Genomic DNA, 13,917 nt, shown 5'->3' on the forward strand with positions numbered 1-13,917 from the left:
AGTTTTCTCTTGCACCTCAGCTTAACACGAAGGTCTCGTTCTCGCTCAACCTTCAACTACACTCGAGTGTAGCGCATTGATGATGGTTCGAATCCGTGGTTCGGCGAGAGATATATTTCTCCGGGTCAACATTGTGCAGACTCTCTTTGGTGTCCGAACACTCCCGTGTGCACACATACGCACGAAAAAGATCCAAAGTTCACAGCGAAAGTCTCAGAGCTTGGAAAACACAAAGACAAACATGCACATCAAACGAAGAAGAAGATGATGCCATTTGAGCGACTCAAATCAGATCAAATCTAATTAACTTTATTTTTTCAAATCTGAGAAATTTCTGTGGTGGCGCATGAACATGAAGACACACGGAATTGTACACTACATCATTATTAACATAAAAAATACATTTACTAACTAATACGATTCTTATATAACCAAACACCTCACTGAATACAAACACAGTAATGATGTAAAAGATTAATTTACAAAAAACACATTTGACTTCCTCTTAAAAATCTACAAGTACAGGAAAAGAAATACGCAATGATACAATAAAAGCTCATGATCTTAGCGCCTTCATAGCAATGTATACACAAGCACTGAAGTTTTACACATGAACTCTTAGTTAAAAGAAGTGAAGCACAAACGCTTCGATGTGTACGTACGTCAATACCACAATTAAAGCTACGCCGTCTTAAAGGCACAGTAAGCCTCCCGTAAACCTTCACAGATACTGTCAGGCTTTTACACACAGTACAATCGCCGTTCCATTTGAACGCTCACCGAACGGGAACATCCTGGCTGCTTTCCGTCGAGAGTGAGAAATTTTCAAAGAATGTATTTTCGTGGACCGTCTGATATACAATCAGGCGCCTCGTTTTGGCGCTAGAACTAACTTTTAAAATCTAAATAATAAATTGACAGCTTGTACGTATCACAAACATTCTTAAATCATAAAAGATTTCTTTTTTTTCATCAAGACAAGATCAGTACAATTGGAAGTTTTGAAAGTTTTAAAAACTATAGCCCGGAAGCAGGGTCACGAAAAGTCGTGTCTCCAAGCAGACGATTTTTCTGCATAGAGCTCGCTTTCTTTGAAGCCAGCCGCCGCCGACAAGTTCGTGTGACACGCAGCCGTTTGTTGCGTTTTAGAATCAGAGGTACACAATAACGTGCTATAGCAGATACAGCCAGTCGCATTGAAATCACAAACTGACGACTAAATTGTGAAAAAAAGGAAAGTGGATCACACGGGTTCACGATGGCTCAGGGGTTAGATAAACCACGAAATCTGGTGTGTGGTTTACGCGAGCTAAATAGCAATTCAAACGAACTGTTTCATTTAATGCTATTAAATGCTATTGCAAGTGTGTTCCATAAGGTTCGAACTGCTTTTTTCATTAGAAGATTTAAATCGTTCTGTAAACCATTTGAGACATACTGGGGCTTTAACAAAACAAGTACATATAAACAGTGTATGGCACGTACTATGTACAACATCTTCATCTTATCCGCACTTAAGTGTTGTTTCCCCTTTACTTGTTGATATTCAAAATTTACTTTACTTTATTTGGTGTTTAACGTCGTTTTCAACCACGAAGGTGATATTCATTGGTTGAAGTCGACTTCACAAAGTCCACTTCATGAAGCTCGATGCACAAAACTGGAATTTTGGTAAATAGACCTTGCGAATTAACATCCTATGCAATTACACATTGTCATCATTGAACACAGTGGTGCTATCAGGAAACCTCGTAGATAGGCAGTCCCCGATCGGTGGGCGTGTTTTTTGACCACGCTGTTAGCTCTACTGGTGGTTTAACTTTGCTTGCACAATATAAAGGTGTTTTACTATTAATGTCTGAGTCGATGATAGTGGCGACGACCTCTGGTCCTGTGTTGGTACTTGGGCGACATGGTGACGCCTCGCTCGCAGCTACATTTCATCACGTCGTCAATTTTGTGCAAGACGCCGTTCAAAGCCAGTGTGTCCGTCTGGGGTGACACAAGAACAAGTCGCGTAAGGCGAAAATACAACATTTAGTCAAGTAGCTGTCGAACTCACAGAATGAAACTGAACGCAATGCCATTTTTCAGCAAGACCGTATACTCGTAGCATCGTCAGTCCACCGCTCATGGCAAAGGCAGTGAAATTGACAAGAAGAGCGGGGTAGTAGTTGCGCTAAGAAGGATAGCACGCTTTTCTGTACCTCTCTTTGTTTTAACTTTCTGAGCGTGTTTTTAATCCAAACATATCATATATATATGTTTTTGGAATCAGGAACCGACAAGGAATAAGATGAAAGTGTTTTTAAATTGATGTCGACAATTTAATTTTGATAATAATTTTTATATATTTAATTTTCAGAGCTTGTTTTTAATCCAAATATAACATATTTATATGTTTTTGGAATCAGAAAATGATGGAAAATAAGATGAACGTAAATTTGGATCGTTTTATAAATTTTTTTTTTTTTTTTACAATTTTCAGATTTTTAATGACCAAAGTCATTAATTAATTTTTAAGCCACCAAGCTGAAATGCAATACTGAAGTCCGAGCTTCGTCGAAGATTTACTTGACCAAAATTTCAACCAATTTGGTTGAAAAATGAGAGCGTGACAGTGCCGCCTCAACTTTCACGAAAAGCCGGATATGACGTCATCAAAGACATTTATAAAAAAAAATGAAAAAAACGTTCGGGGATTTCATACCCAGGAACTCTCATGTCCAATTTCATAAAGATCGGTCCAGTAGTTTAGTCTGAATCGCTCTACACACACACACAGACAGACACACACACACACGCACGCACATACACCACGACCCTCGTCTCGATTCCCCCCTCTACGTTAAAACATTTAGTCAAAACTTGACTAAATGTAAAAACGTTCATTGAAACACGCCATTAAATACCACATTCCATAGACAAATCAATTTATGTGGGTGACTGAAAATGATGATATCCTGATGGTTTGTTGTTGTTGTTGTTCTTTTTAAAGCGAGAAAGAGTAATGTACATTGACTGCTTGATTTAAGGGACGGCTGGTTGGATAGCTAAGTATTCATTTAAGCCATGTGTGCTACTTGGCCAGTAATACTGTGTACGTACTGTGTCACAATGTGTTAAAAACTTGTTACAGAAATATGTTCACAAGTGGATCAATTCTGCTAAGAGCGAAGCACAATTCAAATTCAAATTTCAAAGTCAATATTTGCCAGTTGATGCTTCTTCGGGGCAACTTACTTGTTAGGAACGAAGGACAAAAGCAAGGAACTGTTGAGAAAGGAAGGAAAGACAACCCAAACGGATGAGAACAAACCGCGGGGCCTCAAACCTCAATTTCAATCAATCGAACACCGCGGTTGGTAACTTTCTCGTGCACCTCAGCCCAGCTTGCCGAGAGACTGACCTGTGTGACCTTGATGAGATCGTTGACCAGCAGGTTGCCCCTAGTATCGTAGTTAAAGACGGTGAGGTCGCCTTGTCGGGACTGGATGCCGTAGGTGCTGGAGGCCGGTATCTCGCACTCCGCGATCATCCGGTTGATGATGTGGCGACCCACGAACTGAAACACAGCACACTCTTATTGACTTGTTAGGATTGTGCGCTTGGTATATTGGTGATGTGGCGACCCACGAACTGAAAAAACAAAACCTAGTTGATTCTCTCAGGATTGTTCATTGCCTTGTTCTGTCTTTACTAGTTCAGACAGATATTTGCAACCAATGGGAAATAAATTACATTGGAACGAGATTTCGAAAATCAATTGATGAAGGGAAATAAGCGCTTCCGAATTCCTATACTGTCTTCTATTCTAGCGCTTACCTCCCTTCATTAATTTGCCCATTCTCTGCTGGCCTTAACCTTTTCAGTCTCTTCTGCTGGTTCAGTATTGAGTCCACCCTGGGCTGCTTCAGGCATTCTCTGCTAATCAGAAGCAAGTGATAGCAGCCCAGAGTGTCCGAGTATTTGAGAAGACGAAATTATGAATGAAAGTAAGCGCATACTAATTTTTTTTCTTGATCTCCTGACGCTGAGGGCCCCAAAGGGGGGGTATCATCACGATCACGGGAAGGGAAATTTTAGCTTTCACGATCACAGTCACTTTGAACTCAAAGCCATGACGTTCCCTACACAAGGCTTTGATAACGAACGGATAAGGGGCGTAACTCCTTAGTCATATTACAGTTGAAAAATCAAAGCGGGTCGGCTTCACTCAATTTCTTGGCATCAGAGGCTTAACATAAATTAGGAAAACAAATGGTTGGACCCATCATGGACCAACTAAAACGCTGAAGGGCAGAATTAATATTTTGATGGTATTTTTGAACGTTCTCAGCGTCACTGTAGGAAGTGGCGTTCTCAGCGTGCAGAAAGTGAGCGTCAAGTCCTTTTGTATCAACAACGAAAATCTTTGCATCTTTGAATGAATCGAACACGATCACGAACACCAGTGGCAAATCACGGTCACGGTAAAAGTTGCATGTACAGAAAGCACGTGTCAAAGTAAACACAACCAACAGTAATTCGCTCCTCTGGATCTATTGTTTATTCAACACAAAGTGACAACTGTTGCACTTTTTTATTATCATTTTTGGCTCACGTAAGTGTAGCCTATGCGATCGTAACTTTGTCTGTCTGTGCGTGCGTGTGTGTGTGTGTTTGTGCGTGTGTATGTCTGTGGTAGAAACTCTAACATTTGAAGACGTCACATTACATTGACGTCACATTATGACGTAAGAGGGTTAGACGTCACGCGAAGGAAGTACTGAAAGTCTCGGTCATTATTATTTTGAGCGCGCCGAGACTAGTTGGCAGTCGTGTCTTGTAAGTAGGCTACATGCAGACAGACAGATCTAGATCTAGTGTCTCGCTTTCTTGCACAGTTTCACCTATGCTCTTTCTGTGTGTGTGTGTGTGTGTGTGTGTGTGTGTGTGTGTGTGTGTGTGTGTGTGTGTGTGTGTGTGTGTGTGTGTGTGTGTGTGTGTGTGTGTGTGTGTGTGTGTGTGTGTGTGTGTGTGTGTGTGTGTGTGTGTGTATGTGTGACGGAGTGATTGAGTTTGTGTTACTGTTTGTCGATTTCTTACGTGAGCCTTGATGGCTTAAATTCATATCATGATTTGTAATCAGTAACAAGAATGTTGTTTTCATTGTTTTCTTTCTGTCTGTCTTTCTTTCTTTCTTTCTTTCTCTCTCTCTCTCTCTCTCTCTCTCTCTCTCTCTCTCTCTCTCTCTCTCTCTCTCTCTCTCTCTCTCTCTCTCTCTCTCTCTCTCTCTCCACTCATAGTCGAGTCATACGCATTCAACTCCCACACCCTCACTCACACACATGAATATATACTCAGGGCCGGACCCAGGGGGGGGGGGGGGGTGTTCCAGGGGTTCCGGAACCCCACCCCTGGAAAAAAGCATCTACCTTGCTTTGAGTGGTTTTTTTTTTCGCTGATTTGCCCCCCCAAAAAAGGAGGAACCCCCCCCCCCCCTTACAACTCATTTGGTCCGGCCCTGATACTTGCACAATTTCACATTTCCAGAGCTAAATCTTGTAAACCCATTTTCTCAAAAACTATTGGGTGGATTGAAATTAAAGTACATGTATGTGTGATGGGTTCTTTATTTTCAACTTTGCCATACAATTTGAGGTACACCATCGCCTGGTTTCATGGCCTTGAAAAACAAACAGGAATGCTACAGGCCAAAAATGGTTTTACCTGAAAGAAGCGCGCAGTGCCAGGGGCGGACGAGGGGGGGGTTTCAGGGGTTTCCGGAAACCCCCCCCCAGCCAAAAATTTTTTTTTTAAATGGTGTTTTTTTGGGGTATTAATCAGTGACAAAATCTGCTGCCTGAAACTGGTAATGATCATCCTCAAAATGCACCAGATTGCACCATTTTGCATCCTTTTTTACAAAATTTTCCGGGGGGGCATGCCCCCGGACCCCCCTAGCAAGCTAGGCGCTTTGCGCCGTCGGCTCGGCGCTTCGCGCCTTCACACCCATATCTTCACAATATACTTTTGGAAACCCCCCCCATAAAATGAACTGATCCGCCCCTGAGTGCCATGGGCGAAGCCACAAGCCTGAGCCTGCGAAGCAGGCGAGCCAACTAGGGGGGTCCGGGGGCATGCCCCCCCGGAAATTTTTTTCAAGCAAGAAGAGCAAACGCTTGATCGAGTCACTTTCGCAGTTCTGAATATTATATGAGGCATCAGATGGACAGGAAGAAATTGCTATTCACAACACAATGAGTCACGTTCACATAAAATTTGAGCCCGGTCACTTTTATAGTTTCCGAGAAAAGCCCAACGTTAAGTTGTGTGTTGCCGAACAGAAAAGGCTAGTTATCTCCCTTGTTTTTCTGATAACGTTCGTAAAAGGCTACAGATGTAAATACTTTGATGTAAAGAATAATCCTACAAAGTTTCAATCACATCCGATGAACTTTGCCAAAGATATAAAATGTCTAATTTTTCCTTTGACGCTGACCTGTGACCTTGAAAAAGGTCAAAGGTCAACGAAACCATCGTTAAAGTGTAGAGGTCATTGGAGGTCACGACTAAACAAAATATGAGCCCGATCGCTTTGATAGTTTCCGAGAAAAGATATAAAATGTCTAATTTTTCCTTTGACGCTGACCTGTGACCTTGAAAAAGGTCAAAGGTCAACGAAACCATCGTTAAAGTGTAGAGGTCATTGGAGGTCACGACTAAACAAAATATGAGCCCGATCGCTTTGATAGTTTCCGAGAAAAGTCCAACGTTAAGGTGGTGTCTACGGACGGCCGGCCGGACGGCCGGCCGGACAGACTAACACTGACCGATTACATAGAGTCACTTTTTCTCAAGTGACTCAAAAACGGTTAAAATCTGTGCAATCTGGGCATCATTTTCAGTAATAGTGTTGTGATCTTGTTAAAAATCCCATTTTAGCCTCCCCCCACCACCATTCAACACACCTCAAAACTGGTGAAAACAACACTACTGTGCGCTGGCTTCATTGAGACCGGCGCCCGGTCGCGTTGCGCGATATTCACTCGGATCGTTTTTGCGGACATTGTTCAACTTCACCGGAATAAATTTGACTTTACCGGATTTTGAAAACGGTTTTATGGGATTTCCGGCAATTACCGGAAAAGTAGCATGCCTGACAAAATCCCCAACGAACATGACTTTGATCGTCTTTGACATGAGGATCATGTGACCCAAACTGGCACGTCTCCCCGCCATTGTTTCTGAATGTAACCCATTGTTGATATTAAAGTTTACAGGCGCTAAAATAAATCCAAGCTTAATGCAAAGAAGCGACAATTAGAATCTATGCCAAGCGTGTCCACGTTGCTGGGATGAAAAACACATTTCTAGTTTCGGTTTTGGCTACACGCAGACTCGATCTCGAGCCAGTCGAGGTCACACTGAGCGAGTGACAGCCGGACGTGGCAATGTCCACAATGTCAATGATCTCACTGAGTCATTCTCACTCAAACTCAAAGATCTTGAACAAATTTCAAGATCTTTGCCTACATTCAGAACAGTCATAGAGCAACATAGCCGAGCATACCTTGATATTTCGTCTTCGGAAAGACCGACCCGTAGCCTGACCTTTCCACCAAGGAAGGCATTCTCGCCGCCTGCTTTGGTCTGGCTTGAATCCACAAAATATAACAGAAGTTCGATGACAGTACCGCTGCACGCCATTTTTGATATTCGAATTCGAATTTGACTGAATGCACTCAAAACTTTTGCACGAAGCCCTTCCATTGGATGAAGTTTGGCCGATTTTTGAATTTGCCTTCTGATTGGATCTCTTTTTTTTGTGTGATTGGTTCTCTTAAAGGGAAGCAATCGCTGTCAAAATCATATTTCTGAATGTGTTGTTGCTTCCCTTCAATCGGGATTGGCTCCTTGACGAATAGAGGATCATAGAGGGACTCACAGCTGTGAAAAATGTCCGTTGAAAATAAAATGCTTTGCAATAATGCCCATCACGATCACGAAAACAAATAACGATCACGATCACGAGACTTGATTTTTTTGTCATCACGGATCACGGGCAAAGTCCCATCACGATCACAGAAATGGAAATTTCGGCAATCACGGTCACAGAAAGGTCAAAAAACGCCAATCACGATCACGATTTTAAACCCTTTGGGGCCCTCAACGCTTACCTCCGATAATTAATTTTCAACCATTTAGACTTACTGCTTTGAAAAAACAAACACTGAAAAACTTGTTCAGTCTTTCATGGAACCACATTTCGCTGGTGTAGGTATAGGAGAATGCCCTGTTGGTTTGGGCCAGTAAAAAGACAGAAAGCTACACAACTTTACACCCCGACCTCACCTGTCCCCTCCACATCTTTTTCAGTCATGTGGGACCTTTCATCATTTGGTCGAGCATCCTCTGATTGATGTAAGAGAACGCCCTGTTTGGTTTAGACCAGTACAGTGACAGACAGACAGATACACACACACACACACCCACCACCCCCTCTCCCCAGCCCCTCCCTCTTCACACCTTTTTGAGTCTTGCAGGATTGTTCATCATCTGGTCGAGCCTCCACTGGTTGAGGTAGGAGAAGGCCCTGTTGGTGGGAACCAGTACACAGACAGACAGCCAAACATTCTCCATACCCACACCTCACCCGTCCCCTCCACATCACCCACCCGGCCCCCACCCGAACTTCACACACCTTTTTCAGTCTTGCGGGATTGTTCATCATCTGGTCAAGCCTCCACTGGTTGAGGTAGGAGAATGCCCTGTTGGTGGGAGCCAGTACAGTGAAGCGACCCTCCCGCAGCAGCAGGTCCGATAAACCCGAAGATTCCACCGCTTGCTTGAACATGCTGGGGGAACAGTAAGAAAACTTAATTAACAAAAGACAGGCCAGACAATAGGATGAGAGTAGAAACAATGAAAACTGAACTCGTCTAAACAATTGAATTGTTATACACAAACACAAACTGGACGTTTTGACCAAAACGTCTTATTCAGCAAAATAATGAACATAACTATGTCAGGACAAAATTAAGAAAGTTTAAGTTGGAAAATTGTTATGGTGTTATGGGGAGTTGACGAAACCTCAATCGATCTTCTTCGCCACCACCCGCGCCGGCCATCCACCTCCCCCCCCCCCCCCACATCCACCACCAACATCGAACAACCACATACGAGGGGCACTCATTATGTTTTGCAACCTGGGGTTTCTACAAGACTTACTCCAGATTTTGGACGAATCCCTCCTCAGATTGTACACATTGTACCATCCTCTTAACCCAGCTGTCCATGACACCCCAACACGTTGACTTGGGTATGTCAAAATTAACGCCCTTGGGAATGCTCGGGCATCTTTGGTGTTCTGGAACTGCTTTCCCTTCAACTGCCTCTTGACGGAAGGTAACAAAAACCTGTCACAGGGGTCTAAGGCGTGTGAATATGATAGATAGGTGACAAGCTGAGCATCATTGGCGGCTAGAAAGTCAAGAGTTACAGCTGATGTGTGCGTGCTTGGTTTTTCGTGATTGAGCAGTAGACCACAGACATCCGTTTGGGGACGTCGTGTGCAACATACCAGAAAAAAATTAGGCAAGCAGAGGCTGACATACCAGTCAGCAGTTATCGGTTGTCTGTCCTCAACTAATGTAGTGGCAACGTGGCCGGATTTTGCAAAGACATACGCTATCACTTGTTAGGAAGCACTTCTGTTTATTTTGAATTGTGCTTGTGGGTTCTCATTTAGGAAGACCCACACCTCCACCTGTTGCTTCTACTTTGGGTCCTATTGTTTTTTTCATGTTTGGTCTTCTGTTACGGTGTCCCAAACGCGAGGAAATCTTCTTCCGTCAAATGTCTATAGCATATAGTTGCACCAGTCCACTCTACCCCGCTTTTACTCTTCACTAAGGTTATGGGGGACCCAACGGTCACACCGTTTCCTTACACCACAACAGCCGTGAAAACTACAAATGAGACTTCCCGATTAAATCTTCATTCTATATTGTATTTCAGCGTATATAATTTTTGGGACCTTCTCAATCAGGGACTCTACCCTGGAGACATTTTCTGGGGTAACGATTGTTGCCATTCGACCACAAAGTTCAATGTTTTTTAACGTCCACGCGCCAGTAATAAACTATCTGAACCACCTGAAAACAGTGGCTTTCGGTTGAGATTGATTTCCAAAACAGAATTTAAACTTAAAAATCAGTTTTGGAAAGAGTTTACCTGGCAGTAGCCATAAAACATCATAGCTCGAAAATCTCTTCGCGAAAGGTCAACACTGCTTCCAGGAGACCCTGGACATTTTATCGCATTGAATGAAAGTGGTTGCACGGAATCAAGTAATGTTTGTTGTCTTCCCAAAACTGGTCTTTGATGTAATGAAAAAGGCAAAGTAGTGACTTCATTACTTTGCCCAGGTTGCAAAATATGAGTCCCCCTCGTACTATCAATAGGACTAGGAACACACTGTACTGACCTGAGGTCCCTGTCGTCACTGATGAGTTCCATGAGGGTCTTTGTCGATCTTATGCACTGTGACCGGACAAAGACAACACCACCACTACCACCACCACGACACCCACAATAACCACAGAAGTCCACCGACTGTCAGTGGTATGTCGTAACAAAGAGAGGAGGGCGTAATATAGAGATAAGAAATACGAAATAGGAGAAATAATCCGTCGGAGAAAATGGGTCATAATATTGAGGGAGCCGTAAAATAGAGTGGTCGTTATTAGAGGTGCCACTGTACACTTGACTGACCTGAGGTCCCTGTCATCACCGATGAGTTCCATGAGGGTCTTCTCCGGGGGGACGAGCACCTTGTTGATCTTCTGCACCGAGCCCTTGTCGCACTCCCTCAGGGGACCCAAGGCTTTCGCTGTGTTGATGGCCACGCCCTGAAAACAATCGCTTCAATACTATTTCCCTGCTGCATGGGCCTGCCTCAGTGCCAGGCTTTTACATGGAATAAGATCGTGCCTCCTCTTGAATGTATACCAAAAGTCAACAATAAATGTAAACACGAAGAAAAAACAACAACCAAAGGACCCCATCCCCCCAAAAGCAACAACCAAGCCCCCCCCCCCCCCCCCCCAAGAAAAAACCACAAAAATAACAACAAATAACGACACAAACAAAAAACAACCAACCAACCAACAAACAAAAAGAAAACCAGCCACAACAAACAAAATAACAAAACCATGGAAACACGCCAGAGTAGCAGAAGGATACTGACATTTCTGAAGACGTTGACCTTGATCTTGGCGGAGATGCCCGTGTCCAGCTCGAGGTCTCCGATCAGCCTGTTCTCGGTCAGCTTGCCCTTGACGATGTGGTAGTCAAGCAGACGACTCATGGCCAGCGGTTCGTTGGTCAGTGCCGCACGTGCCCGTGAGGGGAGAGCTGACAGGAGCAGTGGTCATAGAAAAATCTCAGATTTGTGTTGTTGTTGAGAAGACAACAGTCTTATGACAGGAGTAGAAGTCACAGAAAAATCTGTGTTTTTGTTTCAAAATAATATTTTTAAAAAATCTTTTTGATAATACAACAATCTTATGACAAGAGCAGAGGTCATAGAACAATCTGTGAGTTTCGTTTCTTCTATATGAGAGAAGTGGTGGCCATTCAAAAATCTCGGATTTTTTTTTTTTTTTAGAATATAACAATCTTATGACAAGAGCAGAGGTCATAGAAAAATCTCAGATTATTTTCTTTTTGAGAATACAACAATCCTATGACAGGAGTAGTGGCCATACAAAAATCTAGGATTTTGTGTCTGTTTGAGAATACAACATTCTTACAAAGTATATATTTTGTTGGAGAAAACAACCATATGATGAAAGGAGCAGAGGTCATCGAAGTATCTCGGATTTTTCGTACCACTGATAGGCTCATATAACAATGCATGTCTCGATGTACCTCAAATGTCATACGTTGGTCAAGATAGGAATAATCGCACAATTGATCGCCTCGAATAACACTGACTGTCTGGATGAGCATCAAATATCATACTTTGGTCAAAAATAGGAATAATGGTACCATTGATCGCCTTATAGGATAATGACTGTCTCGATGAGCATCTAATTTTATACTTTGGTCAAAAATAGGAATAATCGTACCATTTATCGCCTCGTAAAACACTGATTTTTGTTTTTAACAATGACTGACTCGACGTGATAAATGTGATACAAATGTAAAAACACGAACAATCGTACCATTAATGGCCTCGTCGGTGGGGGCGAAGATGGTGACGTTGGAGTCGTTCCTCAGCCGGTACTCCAGCCCCGCGCGGCGTGTCAGCTCCATAAAGCGTTTCACGTGCATCTCATCCAGCAGGTCAGACGGCTCCTTCACTGCAACACGTCATTTTGTGTTAGCGGGTACAGTAATCGTAAAGTGATTAGTCATTGTTCGTTGAAAAAAATGCCGGTCAAGAATTCTCGTTGTGCCCTCGCTTGCGATGCAGAAAACTGCAATGAACGACAAGATGACAATGTTTTGATCGCGCGGAGAGGAACTGTAAGACTGACCTCTAAACTATCAAATGTTTTGCGTTTTGTTGGTTAAAACAAGGCAAAAAGCAAACAAACAAACAATTAAAGCAACCAACCAACTAAGCGACCAATCCCCTAAAACAACAACAACAACAACAACAACAACAAACAAACAACAACAAACAACAACAACAAACAACAACAACAACAAACAACAACAAACAATAACAACAACAACAAACAAACAAACAAAAAGAAAACAACACAAAACAACATAAATGAAACAAAACCAAACCAAACAAAACACACTCCCGCCCCAACTCTTGAGTCAAATGCGTCGTATTCATACTGCATACGTCACCGACACTGTAAGACAAAGTCATGATAAAACCGCTTTCAAGTTCGTGGCAGAAAGACAAAAGAGCCCTCCCCTGTTTCTGACTCTACAACAGATCTCAATCAATCACACGCATACCTGAGCCGTGCATAACTAGATCAGCGATGACACAATCTTAATAGACCTTATCCGTACACTGTTGGCACCAAGCCGTCCCTCCGTCTTCGCCCCCAATATATTACACACACATACCCGAATCCTCCAATATATCACACACACATACTTGAGTCAAAGTAAATACTTCATCTTACAACATCGTTGCTTACGACAACGCTTTGAAAAGCTATTTGTGTTGTTGGCCAAAATGCACTCTTTTCTTACCTTCATCTTCTTCTAAAAATACCCCTTAATAAATTCCTTCGTGTTATGTCATGAACAAGTACATAACCCTCAGTCAGGTCGAATGAACTCATCGTCTACGGTACGTACCGTTACCATACACACTCACCGATCTATTTCTTTCACTTTTGCCACCTTATATCCTGCAAAGTCTACGTTCATCCCGAACCTCTTGAATTACTTGCGACACGCAATTTCACAGCTACGACACGCGTCTTTCCTTCCTTCATATATCATACACATACATATAGAGAATACTAGGGGAAGGGCTCCTAATATGGACCACTTCTTGTTTCATGCCAATAACTAGCTTGTTTTCTTGCGAAGAAGTTTCATTTTGTGTTTGGTAGTCCTTCTCTCTTAGGTTAACCGTTATGCCTAATTAGAGTGAAATAGCTTTGATAGATATTCAGCAAAAATTAAATACAGAAAAAAACACAAATGGTCCATATTAGGAGCCTGGGCGCCTAATATGGACCACTGAAGCGGCCTTCTCAAATCACTGTAAAAAGCCTCCTATACTTCAAAATAGCATGATACAACTTAGTGTGCAAGTCAGACTAATCAAAATATGCTTTAGATTTATCTATTTCGGGTTGATGAGAGCATTATTTGACGCACACCAGGAAACTAAAGAAGCTTGTCAAAAGCAGAGTGAAAATAAGTGAAATTATCAACTTCCACGAAAAG

The 13,917-nt window shown here is 42.6% G+C and overlaps 1 protein-coding gene across 5 annotated transcripts in view; it reads right to left on the reverse strand.

Annotated features, from left to right (window-relative positions):
* Positions 1-293: 293 nt before the first annotated feature.
* LOC138968456 (transforming growth factor-beta-induced protein ig-h3-like) overlaps positions 294-13,917 on the reverse strand; it is a 72,467-nt gene continuing 58,843 nt past the window's right edge. For all 5 annotated transcript variants that reach the window (XM_070341025.1, XM_070341026.1, XM_070341024.1 and 2 more), the window contains 6 exons: positions 12,213-12,350; positions 11,234-11,400; positions 10,759-10,895; positions 8,687-8,840; positions 3,410-3,565; positions 294-1,992 (listed from right to left, as the gene is read on the reverse strand). In XM_070341025.1, coding sequence (XP_070197126.1) covers positions 1,852-1,992; positions 3,410-3,565; positions 8,687-8,840; positions 10,759-10,895; positions 11,234-11,400; positions 12,213-12,350 — 893 coding nt within the window. In that variant the 3' untranslated portion in view covers positions 294-1,851. The remainder of the gene's footprint in view (positions 1,993-3,409; positions 3,566-8,686; positions 8,841-10,758; positions 10,896-11,233; positions 11,401-12,212; positions 12,351-13,917) is intronic.

The sequence above is a fragment of the Littorina saxatilis genome, linkage group LG6, assembly GCF_037325665.1.
Source record: "Littorina saxatilis isolate snail1 linkage group LG6, US_GU_Lsax_2.0, whole genome shotgun sequence".
Taxonomy (NCBI): Eukaryota; Metazoa; Mollusca; class Gastropoda; order Littorinimorpha; family Littorinidae; genus Littorina; species Littorina saxatilis.